This window comes from Borostomias antarcticus (assembly GCF_949987555.1).
Source record: "Borostomias antarcticus genome assembly, chromosome: 7".
Taxonomy (NCBI): Eukaryota; Metazoa; Chordata; class Actinopteri; order Stomiiformes; family Stomiidae; genus Borostomias; species Borostomias antarcticus.
The window spans coordinates 25,011,758-25,027,740 of record NC_140240.1 but is presented as its reverse complement, the minus strand read 5'-3'; the positions used below and the strand labels follow the sequence as shown (position 1 = coordinate 25,027,740).

Below are 15,983 nucleotides of genomic sequence, written 5' to 3'. Positions count from 1 at the left end.
AATAGTCAAGTAAGCGGAGGTTGAGTAAGCAGCCGTTGAATGCTAAATAGCAATATCAAATAGTGCAGCTCAGTGAAGATTAGGACACGTAGTGGCTGGTTTGGAGACGATAATAGGGGCTTTCAAAGTAATACGGCCCCAGTCCTGCGTGTGTGTGCGTGTGTGCGTGCGCGCGTACGCCTGCTGGCAACATGTTTACCAACAAATGTCTGGTTCACCTGGCAGGTGAAGGGCTCACTGAAGATTGGAACCAAAACCTGACCTCTCCCAAATCTTTATCACTGTAGTCTACTGTATACACCAGTATCACTACTAGCCTACCGTATACACCAGTATCACTCTGTACTAGTATACCGTATACACCAGTATCGCTCTGTAGGCCTACTATAGCCTACCATATACACCAGTATCACTACTAGCCTACCGTATACACCAGTATCACTCTGTACTAGTCTACCGTATACACCAGTATCGCTCTGTACTATAGCCTACCATATACACCAGTATCACTACTAGCCTACCGTATACACCAGTATCACTCTGTACTATAGCCTACCATATACACCGGTGTCACTCTGTACTAGACAAGGGGTCCCCAAACCTTTCAGCCTGCGACCCCTGAAATAACGGTGCCAGAGACTTGCGACCCCCTCTATATCCAGAGGTGGTTTAAGAATGCAAATGTTTGTGCGCACACACACTAATAGGCATAACAACAACAATAAAAGAACACCATCTATTGTAATATTTTACAATAGCAGTAGCTGTATTATTATAAATGTAAATACTATTTTTACCTTTTGTAACAATCATAGTTAATGGGATATTTTGAATTGTTTTTATGATCTCGCAACCCCCCCCCCACACACACACATACACACACCTCATCATCTCAGGACCCCCCAACCCCGTCTCGCGACCCCCACTTTGGGAAGCACTTGTACAAGACTACCGTATACACCAGTATCACTCTGTACTAGTCTACCGTATACACCAGTATCACTACTAGTCTACCGTATACACCAGTATCACTACTAGCCTACCGTATACACCAGTATCACTCTGTACTAGTCTACCGACTACCGTATACACCAGTATCACTCTGTACTAGTCTACCGTATACACCAGTATCACTCTGTACTCTACCGTATACACCAGTATCACTCTGTACTAGTCTACCGTATAGCCTACACCAGTATCACTCTGTACTAGTCTACCGTATACACCAGTATCACTACTAGCCTACCGTATACACCAGTATCACTCTGTACTAGTCTACCGTATACACCAGTATCGCTCTGTACTCTACCGTATACACCAGTATCACTCTGTAGTCTACCGTATACACCAGTATCACTCTGTACTCTACCGTATACACCAGTATCACTCTGTACTCTACCGTATACACCAGTATCACTCTGTAGTCTACCGTATACACCAGCATCACTGTACACTCACATGGAACCACTCGGCAACAGACAGAATCCATGGCACAAGCAGCAGCACAAAGTAAGATGATTCTAAACAGACAGCGTGAGTTGGCGGAGCTGTGGACAACAGATTGAGGGCTAATCCTAAAGCCTATAGGGCTATGTGAGAGATTCCACTCTCCTATCCGCTTCGAAAACGGGAGTCGCCGGTGAAATACAAATGAGTGCATCCATGCACCAAGCACTTAAAACTGCTGTAGCCTACTTTGTGGCTCATATGCTTCAAACCCAGTTCTGAAAATGTCAGATCTGAAAATGCCACACCTAATCCACTGTTGCGCCATGGACTCTCCTGCACGGAACTGAAATCTTGATCCATGTGTTTATTAATAGAATAGTAATGTGTGTGAAAACGCTGTAGATTGTATATGTTTTTTTGTTTTTTGTTTTTTACAAATGTGACAGGCAAACTGCAGTTGTAACCCATGATGATTATTTGCCTATTCATTCACATGTTCCTGTTCATAGTTATAACAGGTTATTTGTGTACGGATCATCACAGACTCCCTTGTCAATCTGTATCTAAAGCTCTAAAGCTGTAAGAAAATGTGTCATCTTGTTATCTTTGAGCGTAATCAAAAGATGAAATCCCTCAGATATGTTTTGGATGACTATATTCATGAGCCGATTCAGTCTAACCGCTTTGTGTTGCATAATTATGACCTGGGATAAAGTATGTAGGCCTAATATGCCTACTGTAGGCCTAATAATCATACCAGGCAAGTTCCATAGAACTTTGCAGACCTTAAAAGGGAATAGTTTCATAGGGTTAGTGTAGACCTATTGTTGCGAAGGGTTCGTTTTTGATGCATGTAGCCAGCAATGTGAACAGTAGGCTAGGTGAACCACCATCCGTTGCTTGAGCAGGGCATGTTGCCTGTAGCCTATAGGCTATATTGTGTATGCAAATTGCTAATCTATATCGGTTCGTTATTTTGATTACAACTATTGAAACCATGCCCAAATAGAGTTTACTGTAGGTAGGCCTAATTAAGGTAATGTATGAGGAATGTGGGAGCTTCATCTCAATTGGCAATAGCAGCATCCTCTTCTGTCCTTCATATGCACTGAAGGATTTATCTTTGACTGTATTATCAATAGACTAGCATACAATGAGGAGATGTATATGAGCATTATAGGAGATTTAGGAAAAGAGACTGCAACAGGAGTAGGGTCGACCATGACGGACTAAAGCCCACTTTACCAAGATCCAGACATGTTTATGAGGAAGTTTGACTTGTTTATGACCCAATTTGCCATATTAATTGTCACCTATTTGGCAATATTCCAGCCTACAGTAACGGTCAGTGTGCGCGCCCGCGCGCACGTGCGGAGGGAAGAGAGAGACAGACAGATAGAAGGCGAGCATCAGCAAAGCTCATAGTATCTGTCCGAACATAAGGATCAAATCCCGTGACAGCGTTACACTTCTATGGTGTCATTTCGGGGCACTTCGTGTGAAAACAATCTAAAGGCGGATACCCAAGCATGATGGATGAAGCTGAATCCTGGCTTGAATTTCGACGTCAATGAAAAAAAATTCAATGCAAAGGTTTGGAATGCCAAGTTGGAACATTTTCCGACATGTTGCACTTGATACCAATATTTAGTGAGTGTTTCTTTTCTTTTTGAATACTTGATAGATTGTGTCCATGAACTTCTTGATTGATCTGAGAGCAGGTAGATAAATCTTCATGGAAAATGAAGACAACAAGAAAGTGCCGGGCACTGTTCTCTGTCAGCTTGAATTTTTTCGCTCTCTTTTTCTCAATAACTGCGTTTCTAACAAATTACTGGTGCGTGGGAACGCAGAGAGTCCCGAAGCCCAAGTGCACCAAACACCGGACGCACAACTGCATCGACTACGGAGTGAACGAAACAGACCCCAATAAAGTCGTCTACAGCTGGGAAACTGGGGACGACAGATTTCTCTTCCGTCAGTTTCATACAGGATTCTGGTTCTCATGCGAGGAGAACATCCACGATGAAGGTAGCCTATAAGATATTGTGTGCGCAGGTGTCTGTGTGGTCAATGACTATCGAAATTATGCGGTCAGTGAATTTCATTGATCCCGTTAGAACTGTTCACTCATCAATTATCGATTCCATTAAGTTTAAATTGCTTTACCTTTCATCATTTGCATTACATGATAATTTACGATTGAAAAATTGAAAAAGGGAACATTTTCATGTGAATTTATGAGAATAGTAAATCGCTCACAGTCTAGACACATCAAATCAATCCTCCGTAGTTTGTAATAAGCATTTCAAACTTTAGAATGGCCATCAGCTGTGCAGTCACTTCTTCCACGTGCTCTAAAATTTAGTTTATCTTTAAATTTAGAGTGTAAATAATTGTTATATCCTGACCCATTTGCATTTTCCAGGCTGCCCTTCACTCTCACCCATCTAGATATTACTCTCGAGGGGTACATTGTGGGGGACAGCACTTTATGTCTTAATTTGGCAATATCCCCAACCGAAGGTCATTTGCAACTTTATCATAATCAGTTGTTTGGGGGGAGCATTATAAATAAAAAATAACATAACATAACATCCTAATCCTTAGGCCTACTGCTACCCTCCCAACTCTGAACACCTGTCCCGTGTCTTAAACACACGCACACATACGAACCTTTTTTGTCAGACACTATATTTTCCTTATTGTGTCCTCAGGAGAACCATATTTTTAATCACTTGTGTCGGATCAACCAATTACTGAAGCACCAATGAGTGGGACATTTATTAGCCCTTGGAATTTAGACCAATCAGGCGTAGCCAATACCGTTGCACACCAGCAGAGCACAGAAATATCCACACAATTTTGTAAACTGCCTCCACTCCTACAGTTTTAACAGTTCATACTCATGGATTATTAACAAAATGTTCAGCTTTTTACTCTGTCCCTCACACTCAACTATCTAAGCAATGCAATTTATAGTTTTTGAAACATTCACTGTTGTTGAAAACCATGCTCCCACACAAATGTTGCTGTTCAGAACTCCACTTAAATTCATACCCGTTTTCTAACATGTCACTAATCCTACTGTTTTTAAGCTACATGGACATATTCATATATCAAATGTTCACCCGGTTCCCATGAGTCCTATGGTGCAAGTATCTAAACTGTGACATTGATACCTTTTGAGATAGAGCTGTCTGAAGCCGGCCAAGCTTTCCTCATAGAGAATGAATGGTGCTACTTAGAGAGAAGGAGAGTGAGGGCAAAATGGCAGTTGCAAACACCTGGGGATAAGCAGACTCTCTAAAAGGTACAGGCACACCTTTTAAGCGGTGTAGCCGCTTCTATATGTGACGTGTGTCCATCTGTAGCATGAAATTTAGACCAATTAGTGGAAGCCAACACTGTTGCACACCAGCACAGGGCAGTACTACTTGCTTGCTGCAAGGGTTATGCCTCACATTTTATGTATTCAAGGTGCTGCTAGTCATAGAGGCGTTGGGGGAAATGAGTTGTCTTGCTTGAAGTATTTTATTGCCAAGAAGGCAATTTAAGCCACGATACAGCAGCAGAGACTGGGGAGAATGGATGAACGTACGTGTCTGAAACGACTCCCTCTTCCTAAGTGTATTAGGCTACTTGTGTCCAGTTACTTCTGTGGTCCAGTCAAAAAAATAGTAGCCTACATGAGTAGGATGTCTTTTTAGATTTCCCTCTTGTCCAGTGGTTAGGTCACATGACCTTTGTGCTGAAAACCATTAAACTCACCTTGGGAGCTTGTTTCAGTGAGCGGACAATTTTTTCGTTTTAATAATGTTTGATCCAGCACCTGCACTACTATGATGTGCGCTCATTCCTTTAGTATTAGGGCACATGACCTACCTGTAGGCCTAGTAGGCTATGTCACTCTATCAGTTTATACAGCTCCAGCTGTATGATACAATGTAGAGTATAGGACATTATGAACAAGATATATCAGACACCAGAACGACCAGGAATGCTTTAGAGCTGTGATCTCATCAAACATTTCGGTGGGAGGTCCGACAGATGGGTTATGTTTTCGTGTCCCAGAAAGGTCACGGTTGTAACACGTAAAGTCAAATGTGTGACAAAGGGCAACCTGATTGATTGTCTCCGGAAAAGTTTGTTGTTGAATTCGTCTTCCGGCATTGTCAAAGGCAATATAACATTACTAATTCTGCTGACCAAGCATATTTAAAACATATGGGATGTTATGTAAGACTAAGCATGCACGCACACACACACACACACACACACACGCACACGCACACACACACACACACACACACACACACACACAATGAAAGGCTGGAGGGTAGAAGTCTCATCAACGGGCAGCTTTGTTCGTCGCCAGCAGGGGGAGAGACAGCTTGAGTTAATAAGGATTATATAACTTGCCTTGATGAGTTTTCCCTCAAAACAGCTGTTGCCGCGCTCCCTCTACCTGATTAAGCATTCAATTTATGACAAATCCTTCCTGCCCACGATCGACGGATGACGGAAGGAATAAATCAAGTCTGGGGAGGAGAAGAGAAGAGGGGAAGGAGGAGGAGAAGAGAGGAGAGGAGTGTGCCAAGGCTGTGTGCACCTGCCAATCTCGATTAAGGCCTCGTAAACTGTTGAAACATTTTTCTTTTCCTTTTTCACTGGGCCGTTTTGACCTGTGGCAGTTTTCTCCAGAACTGAAGATACTATTTGGGCTTTTGCCATCGTCGATTACCGGCTGAAAGTCATGGTGACCGCAAGAAACTGGTATTAGGCTGCACAGTGGGGATTGGAAGTGAGAGCAATCCACAGCAGCTGTTGATGCACGTCGTTTAACTTTGCCCTTTAGGATTGACCTTTATAAACTCTATAGCCTGTTTGGCGTGAGCCAAGCATGCGACGACTTGACCCTCTTTCATTTTGAACTCTCCTAGACCAGGGGCCAGAACCTGTGGTTCTCAAGCCTAGACCAGGGGCCAGGAACCTGTGGTTCTCAAGCCTAGACCAGGGGCCAGAACCTGTGGTTCTCAAGCCTAGACCAGGGGCCAGAACCTGTGGTTCTCAAGCCTAGACCAGGGGCCAGAACCTCTGGTTCCCAAGTCTAGACCAGGGGCCAGGAACCTGTGGTTCCCAAATCTAGACCAGGGGCCAGGAACCTGTGGCCCCGAAAGCCACATGTGACACCTTAACTTTACTCATTGTTGGCTCCCATGCAAATTTAGAATTAGTAATACAATTTACAAATAGTAGCCTAATACAAAGCCAGTCATAATATTGGTTTGAATAAATTAAACCAACTAAGGGTTTCTTTGGATTACATCAGCCTGTCTGACCATGGGCAGCTCGTGGAACAAATAGGCTGTTTTCTTTTAATTTTTTTATGACCATTTATTTCATCATTCTGTCAGTAACCTAATGTACAAGGTCCCAATTAGGGTCCTTCCATTCACCTTGGATAAATCACTGATCTGACATGACTGGGTTGGTAACAGCTGTGTAGAGGAGCACACACATTCAGCTATCCAGTCATTTTAGATATTCTCAGGGATGGGAGTGACTGATGTATATTAGATAATTCAAACTCAGTGTTACCTCTCAGAGAGCGTCTGTTTACAGAGAAGCCACCGAAGTTCCTAGTAGATGTAGAGGAGTTAGTGGTCGGGCAGGCAGGCGTTCATCAGCCACGACTCATGGAGACACATCTGCTCTCGTTCCAGGTGAGAAATGCCGAAGCTTTATTGATCTGGCCCCAGCGTCCGAGAAAGGTGAGTGATCGCTGCATACATCAGGAAGCAAACAAGCCACTCTTCATCAGCTCTTCATCACCTCTTCATCAGCTATAGGAAGGTGGATAGGAGGAAGAGGAAGATAGGCTACTTCATAATACAGTAGAAGCATACAGAGACTACAAAGACCTCCATTAACAAAGACCTCCATTGTGGTACATACTGTATTTATTTCTACTTCCTGAAACAAAGTCATATTTTAACTGGCTCTTTTTTTTATTTTTAAAAGCATATACTTTATTATGCTTTGTTAGTGAGGGATGCAGGGATTGCATCAAATTGGAACTACTTTGTGACTTAATCTTCATACAGGTGCATCAAATATTAATGTTCGATATTTTAAGCAATCTAAATATTGGGATTTGAATAATATATGACTCATATGACTCATTTCAATGGCAAAACAAAATTAGTAATTTCAGTTGAACCAATATTGGAATGTAATACCAAGCACATTAGAGATTATATTTTGTGTGTGTGTTTTAATGAAGTTGAAGGCAATTAACCGAGAAAGGAAATTAAAAATCATTATAGGTACAGCTCTTTTGAAATTAAAACCTATTCTGGGAAACGTATGCAATAAACCTCTTACCATTCGTATCATTAGTTTTTACCAACACAACAGTTATGAGTCGCAGATATAGCTTATTCCTGATGTAATCTTAAAGTGACCGATGTTCTACAGTACTTATACAGCCTCAGTTTCCTGTAGGCAGTCAGGGACAGAGGAAGTGGGTGTGGCTACAGACACACCTCTGTCTGTGAGGAGGAGCCAGGTTATGACATATGACAAAACATAGCTTTCTGTCATTTCCCGTACACCAAACGAGAACTATTATTATATTATCTTACATGTCAATGTCCTGAAATTGTCCTGAGTTGTCCTTTAATACTTCTGATCATCTTAAGCAGGCTCCTCTCCGGAGTCAGTGTCAGCTAAGCTAAGAACCTCGTTTTGGGTTTCCATTACAAACTCGAGGGACAGAGAGGCTGCCTCCCTGCTCTGTCTCGGGGCCGTCCATCCTATCTGTCTCCACAGTGTCTCCTGGGAAATACCGGTGGCACCTCCAGAGACGTCCAGCGATGTTCACTGCCCTGCAATGAAGCGTCAAGACGGATTAATAGGACGAGAGATTGAGAAGCGAGACAGGAGGACATGCCATGTCCAAACTGTCATGTAGGGGACATAGCTTCTGGCTTGATTCGTTGGAGGGTTTATGGGATTTCCAAACATGTTATCCCCCGAGAGGAGCGACATCTGTTGGGTTTCAGACTCATCATGAACGTCTATGTTCACCTGACGTCTATGTGACGTCTTTACTATCATCCGCTGCGGACGATAGTAAAGACGTCACATAGACGTCAGGTGAACGCAGAACACCAGCTCAAAGTGCACCTGTGTGAAGACCAATGAGTCAAGATAAATGACCTTCATCAGGTTTGAGTCCTGGCATGCGGCTTTCTGGGCCTGGGCTCGTTTGAAAAAAAGATGTAAAGCTCAATGTAACGTCCCTAATAAAATAAGATCTATAAATCATAAATAAACAACAACAGAAAATAAATGAGGTAGAATGAGGTTTAGATTTATACAAAATGTGTCATTTACTGTATTAACTACTGTAGTTTAGAATCAGACCTAATCGATGTACTGTATTCATGAACGCCTCTTTTGTGTTCAATCAATCAATCAATCAAAGCTTTATTTGTATAGCGCATTTCATACCCAGAGGCAACACAATGCGCTTTACAGAGAACAAGGGAGGTGGGCATACGACCCACCCCTACATATTCCAGAGGGAAGCAAAAAAACAGTAATCACCCGGGGGTCAGATAAGTGAGCTGTAAAAATTCTTCCCTGACCCCTCTCAACAAGGCGATCGAGCAAGATCGAGCAAGTATGTTTGTCTACCGGCTAAGAACATTTATAAAACAATACATTACATTAAATTACATTTCAGAGTAAGAGAGGCTAAAAAAGCATCATAGGAGAGACATGGCAAATACTGGTGTGTGTTTTCTATGGCCCAGGCCTAAAGCCGGAAGTGGGCTGGTGTATGTCTGTGTGTACGTGTGTGTGTGTTAACTAAATGCTACGACATCCACAGCAGACACAGGGGTATCTATCGGTGTGTGTGTGTGTGTGTGTGTGTGTGTGTGTGTGTGTGTGTATGTGTGTGTATGTGTGTGTGTGTGTGTGTGTGTATGTGTGTGTGTATGTGTGTGTGTGTGTGTGTGTGTGTGTTTTGTGCAGGAGTGCTATTGTTGCCCTTGGTCTCTGAGTTGCTGTGCATCTTGTTGTTGTTGTTGTTGTTGTTGTTGTTTCAGGAGTGCTGTGGCTGTCGGTGGTCTCGGAGCTGCTGTACATCCTGCTCCTGGTGGTGGGCTTCAGTCTCATGTGCTTAGAGCTCCTCCACTCCAGCAGCGTCATCGATGGCCTGAAGCTCAACGCCTTCGCCGCCGTCTTCACCGTCCTGTCAGGTGCGTGTTGCTGCCCAGATAGCAAGCGGATCTGGGCCATATACATACAGGCCAGATCTGGCCCTTGTGGCTTACTTCCGGCCCATATATGGCCCAGAATTATTACACATCCACTTGCTATCTGGGTGACCTCGCACCGTCTTCTGTTGTGTCCAAAAGTTGTTTTTTCTTCCCATTAGCCAGTCCTGGCCCTAAAGCATGGGTTTAAAAAGAACACTCTGAATACATGTTAGGTGTGGGGATTCCTATTTGGTAACATTTTATTGTTAGGGTTTTCTGTACTCTCTATGACAAACATTTGCATTTAACTAAATTCTAGATCTTGCTATTTCAATTCCAATTCCTCATATTGGTGGTGGGTTCAATTCACTTCCAATTCCAATTCCGTGAATTGAATTGGAATTAACTCCAAAATTCTGAACCTCAACACTGCGGTCTGTAAATGTGTTCAGATGGGCCCTTTCAAAAATAAACAAAAAAACACTGTGTGTTGCCTCACATTATTCTGGACAGCTCACGTAGTATGGAAAACCTCCTAGTGTACTCTAGGCTGTAAACTCAGAGTACAGAGCAGTACTATAAGCAGTGTGGAGCCTGAATAAGCTATGATGGGTTGGGTGTGGGTCTGGGCCGGTCCCAGGGCCACACAGGAAGAGAAGCTAAGGTAAAGCAGCACCATAGCCTGGCTTCGCCTTCCTGATCACATGAACGTACTGTTTCACGCTCCCATTCAGACTGAGTTCCACCCGGCCAATCACAACCTTTTATCTAATATTGGGCAGGTTTGATACGACTGGACCCATTTGATGACTAACCCACATTTCATTGCTCTGATTAGGTCTATCCAATTTCATCCAGAGGCGTTTTGGTCTGCAACCATTGATAACACCCCTTGGAAATTGAAAATGAACTCAACAGCTCCAGACCCTTTGCATTTTTGCGAATTGGGTCTGGTGAGGCCAGGCTAGGGGTGTCATTAGTTTAGTCAATATTTTCCAAAAATAACTTTTTAAATCTTTTTTAAAAATGTAGAAACATAAGCTAGCATAGAGGGATTTGAAAAGTCTGAATTAAAGAAGACACTGAAAGTGCTGTGTGTGTGCGTACGTGTGTATGCATGTGTGTGTATATGTGCGCGTGTGTGTGTATATGTGCGTGTGTGTGCGTGCGTATGCGCGCGCGTGCGTGTGTGTGTGTATGGCAGGTCTCCTGGGGATGGTGGCTCACATGATGTACACGCAGGTGTTCCAGGTGACGGTCAGCCTGGGTCCCCCAGACTGGAGGCCCTACGACTGGGACTACGGCTGGTCCTTCTGGTAGGCCCGCCCCCCTCTCCCCCGCCGCCCACTTCCTGACAAATCCCAAAGCTCTGATGTTATGGCGGGATTAGGCTTTGGTGCCCAAAGCCCCAATAGGGATGCAATTGGAATTGCATAAGGGGATGAAATCCCTCCCTTGCCGCTCCCCCCCTCCCTCCCGCCTCACCCCCCCTCCCCCCCCCCCCAGCACATATGTAGACTAATACAGTAGGTTAAAAATGGAGATAGAAAAAAATCGGCGACTGAACCATTTGACCTTTGCGAACGTCGCTCCACCGGGTAGGAAATGACTTGACACGTGACCTCACTCTCACCAGGCGGAGAGATTGTCGATAATCCTGCCAAGCTGCCACTCGTCGACTGACAAAAATATCAGAAAAAAAGCCATTACCGTATGTAAAGCTGTGCTCCATCACCACCTGCTGTCATCAATGGATCGATGTCTGTTCTGCTTAGAGAAGTTCTAAAGTTATAAGTTATAAGTTATAAAAAATTCGGAAATTCTGCCAAGATTACGATTGCCTACCCCAAATATGGGCATGTTTTAAGGGCAGGCTCTCATAGGATAGAGCCAATGATGAAAGCCAGAGAACCTTGTTATAGCCTTGTAAGAGTGGATATCTGAAGCCAGGAAGCAGCGTGGGCTTTATGATGCCCTAACTAGAAATGGTGCTCAGAGAGCACTGACCTTTAACCCTGAATGCGTTTCGTGGCCTTGTGCACGGCAACATTTAATGAGTTCTAAATTCACTCATGCTACACCCCTCCACCGAGTTTCATGTAAAGCAGTCTGGTAGTTTTTGCATAATCCTAGTCCCAAAAATGAATGGAGGTGAATGGCCGTCCAAACCCTGTCTCTAGTACCCCCACACAGGGAGCTGGCTTTGTTCTATTTTTTTTTCACGGATCCGGCCCGTGATTCAGATCTGCTCCAAGATTGAATGGGTTCTAAGGTGGCCCATGATGCACCCCTCCACCGAGTTTCATACAAATTGGTTTGGTACTTTTTGCGTAATCATAGTCCAAAAAATGAATGGAAGTGAATGGGCAGTCTGGCTGTGTTTGGGCGGCCCGTGGACCAGACCTGTGATTCGGATTTGCTCCAAAATTTCAGAGGTCATAAATTGGCCCATGCTACTCCCCGTCATCGAGTTTTATGAAAATCGGTCAGGTAGTTTTTGCGTAATCCCGGTTCAAAAAGTGAATGGAGGTGAATGGCCGGCCGTGTTTGTGCAGCCCGTGGATCTGACCCATGCTTCGGATCTGCTCCAAAATATAATGATTCTAAGTTGGACCATGCTACATCCTTCCACCGAGTTTCCTGAAAGTCGGTCGAGTAGTTTATCCTGCTACTATCCCGTAATCCTGCAGACAAACACACGCACGCACACATGCACGCACGCCACCGAAAACATTACCTCTCGCCCTGCGCTGTCGATGGGAGGGGGGGGGTTAAATAACGTTGTATTGTGTTGGATTGGATTGATGACTTTTATGACATGACATTTCCCGCCATTTTGCTGTCCTCTCCCCCTCAGCATGGCCTGGGCTTCTTTCACCTGCTGCATGGGCGCCTCGGTCACCACGCTCAACTCCTACACAAAGACCGTCATCGAGTTCCGGTGCAAGCGCAAGACGTTCGAGCAGAGCATCCGCGGGGAGCAGGCGAGGGAGGCCTTCGGCTACTTCCGGGAGCCCTCCGTCCGCTCCGTCTCCAAGTCCGTGGAGGGCTTCCCGGGCCAGACGCCGAAGAGCGTCCGGAGAACGCCCATACCCGCTGCCTCCCTCGACCTGAGCGAGGCTCCAGAGTCTCTCGGGGAAGAGCAGTGTTGAGCTGGGTCAAAGGACAGTCTCTCTTTCTCTCTCTCTCTCTCTTTCAATCTCTCGTCTCTCGTCAATGCTGCAAAATTGCGGCCGTGCTCAGTGTGTCGATGTCTTCAGGGTTCCACATCAGCATCTCTGCCTTAATTGAACTGCGAAAACCCATTCTGTTCTGTGGGAATGATGTGGGAATGATTCTGGACTGACGCGCAGGGCTGCATGCCAGTAAACTGGGTTCAAATCGATTTGTCTTTAGATAAGAAAAGAGAAATAATCAAGCATATTTGTAATTTGTCTCCTGGTTTGGCCCCTGGACCATACAAGCAAATCATACTGTCTTATGCTCCCCCCAAGCCTTACTAGATTTGATGTTACAGTAGCCTGTATAATGCAACTCTTTGTGTGTGCGCGTGTGTGCGCGTGTGTGTGTGGTGGAATGGCAATCTGCATTAAACTTCAAGCCTGTCAATGGTCTATGGAAAAATATAGCCACAAGTGTTGCAGTGCCTATATGCCGTTTCAAATGTTAAATAAGAGAATAGAATAGAACTGTAAATAATATAATTAACTGAAGGCTGTGTGTTACTTCCCCTTCATGCCATAATGTTGATGTATAATGAATCAGACAAAAACAAATACATTGGCATTGATAACTACTTTAGCTGCCTGTATTTGACTTTCTCCACCCTGCAGCAGTACACAGAATTCAGTCATGCATTTTTGCAGGGCTTTAGGTTTCTGCAATAAGCCTTCGGTTTCTGATATGAAAACTCAAGCTTGTTGTCTCCCAAAGCTTCGCATGATGATGTAAGCCTATAAATGGAAATAAAATGACAATAAAATGGAAAAAAATAAAATAAAAATAAAAAATACACTCAAGGATTCATGGTCACTATGCTATGTGATACGGCGTAAACTGTGTTTGAATAATGTTTGTTTTTTTTCATTTTGTTGTATACTTGCTTTTGCTTTGCATGAAGAATAATAAATTGCTTGGACTAAACTAAATTACATCTTGTTCTCTAAGTTACTGTTATTTTTACTGATCTTAAAGATGATATAGATAGGCCTACATTTTTTATGTAGCCAAATAGTAATAGTAAAATAATAATAAAATAGTAATTTTTTTTTTTTTTTCTTTCTAAAATCTTAGATTTTAGAAAGGTGCGGAATAACAGTATGGCTCCGCCCCCGACCCACCCACGACTTCCAGCTATGATTGTTATATCTGGAAGTCGTGCCTCCTGTATGCAAACTCGGGTCCCAATGCACTCCGTAGCGATGCAGTCTGCTTAAAGTGTCGTTGGCCCAGCCACGGCGCAGCTCAGCCTCCGGGCTGCTTGCCCCCGTATGGCGAAGGCCGCCCCTCACCGGCTCCTCGTCAATCGAGAAGTCAACTTAGCCCAAGTGTTTCTGGGTTGGAAGACCAACAGCGTTTACTACACTGTCAGAAACAACGCCCGGCAGCAGGAGAACAGCCGCTACACCACTATGTCTCGGCCCGAGTCGACCTTTCACCTCTCGCGTCCAGGACCGCTTCGGACAGGAAGTGCTGACCCTGAAACGTGGGCGACACATCAGCGCCACCTTTGCCGGTTGGGCGCAACTTGAGGTTCAGTGTTTCTTGCCCAAGGACACTTCGACACATTGCCGGGAGGAGCAGGAGTAAAACTGGGAACCTTCCGATTCCCAGGTGGCTACTCTAGTTCCTGAACTACTGCGGTGTTCTGAAAGGTTGGCCTACCTTCTCAGGATGACCTACCATCCATTATTATTATGTTTAATTCACGGGTATACCAAACAGGGAGGCATTGGGGGGTACTAGTTTTTAAGTCTTTGGTACGACTCGGTCAGAGATTGAACTCTCAACCTCCCAATCTCAGGGCAGACACTCTAACCACAAGGCCACTGAGCCCAACGCTGTGCTGGTAAGGATCTCAGCACCAGCAGATGGCGCTGTAGGCCTATCGTAAAGGACCGCAGTGAGGACATCCCTATGGTGTTGCGCAATGATCGAGGTGAGGACGTTCTATCCTGTTGCCAAAAGTCTTTATTTGAATTATTTACATATTGCCATTTATACATTTATACAATGTATTAAACATTAGTCTTGTTTTAGGACGGTGATAAGCCATATATTGGCTATAACAAGGCACACAATGTGCTTATAGTACTTTTACATTGAGCCATTTAGCAGATGCTTTTATCCAAAGTGACTTGCGTACACAAATAATACATATGAGTATCTCAGAATTAGCTCATTGGATTTCATTAAAAAGTACTTGTTGCTCGATCATAAATGGGTTTAGAAATAAGAGTTTTAACAACTTGACACAAACAGTTGTCCAGTACTGTGCAGGCTATGTCCACTTCCTGTTTCCTGTTCCTCGCTACAGGGGTGAGTTCAATCTGAAAACGTTGGGCACCGTTTTGCTAGGGTTTCCGTGTCGAACGACACGTTTCCTCGAAACGGTGTGCGGCAGGCTTTGAGGTAGGTTTCCTCTCGTTTGGTGGGTGCGTCAGAGGTGTTACCCAATCAGCAGACTGATACATAAACCCCGCCCTATCTCATCAGCTGCCACAGGCGCAACGCTTGCGTAACACACAGGGTGTCCGACGCGCCGCCGTCTCCGTTTCAATAAACGTTTTGCAATGTTTTGCCAGGGCTGAACTCACCCCGGTCCTCGGGCTCAGTATCCGTCGTCGTACTCGTTCTGGACCTGCTGCCGGGCCAGCATGGCCTGTATGAGGGCGCTGGAGCCCAACGGCGCCGGCTTCTCCGGCGGAGCGGGTATCCCGAAATAACCCCCCTCCTCTTCCTCCTCCGCCGCCTGCCGGGCGCGCATGACCTGGATCACGGCGCCGGGCGTGGTCAGGCTCGGGGGGCGTTCGGCGGGAAGGGGCGCCCCGTAGTAGTCGGGCGCGTCCCGCCCCTCAGCCATCCGCCTGGCCTGCATCAGCGCACCGGACGCCTGGCTCTCCGACGGGAGCGGTATCCTCCCGACGCGGTCCACTTCCTGTCCCTCGGCCCGCTGCCTGGCGAGCATGACCTGCAGCATGGCGCCCGACGTCGTGGACGCCGAGATCTCGGAGGGGAGGGGCGCGCTGTAAACGCCTCCTC

At 45.0% G+C, this 15,983-nt stretch overlaps 2 protein-coding genes across 2 annotated transcripts in view; one reads left to right on the top strand and one right to left on the bottom strand.

Moving 5' to 3' along the window:
• Window positions 1–3,191: 3,191 nt before the first annotated feature.
• gsg1l (gsg1-like) lies at window positions 3,192–12,874 on the top strand (the record flags this gene model as incomplete). The annotated part of the gene is made up of 5 exons (XM_084441185.1): window positions 3,192–3,480; window positions 7,176–7,223; window positions 9,570–9,722; window positions 10,927–11,038; window positions 12,580–12,874. The coding sequence occupies 5 exons, from the start codon at window positions 3,192–3,194 to the stop codon at window positions 12,872–12,874; spliced, it is 897 nt and encodes a 298-aa protein (XP_084297311.1).
• Window positions 12,875–15,552: 2,678 nt separating this feature from the next.
• The window catches only part of tmc5 (transmembrane channel like 5), a gene marked incomplete at its 3' end in the record, with an annotated part of 13,557 nt that continues 13,126 nt past the window's right edge, over window positions 15,553–15,983 (bottom strand). Inside the window, exon 19 of the mRNA XM_084441397.1 lies at window positions 15,553–15,983. This exon is cut by the window's right edge and continues 103 nt beyond it. Within this exon, the coding sequence (XP_084297523.1) occupies window positions 15,553–15,983 (431 nt within the window).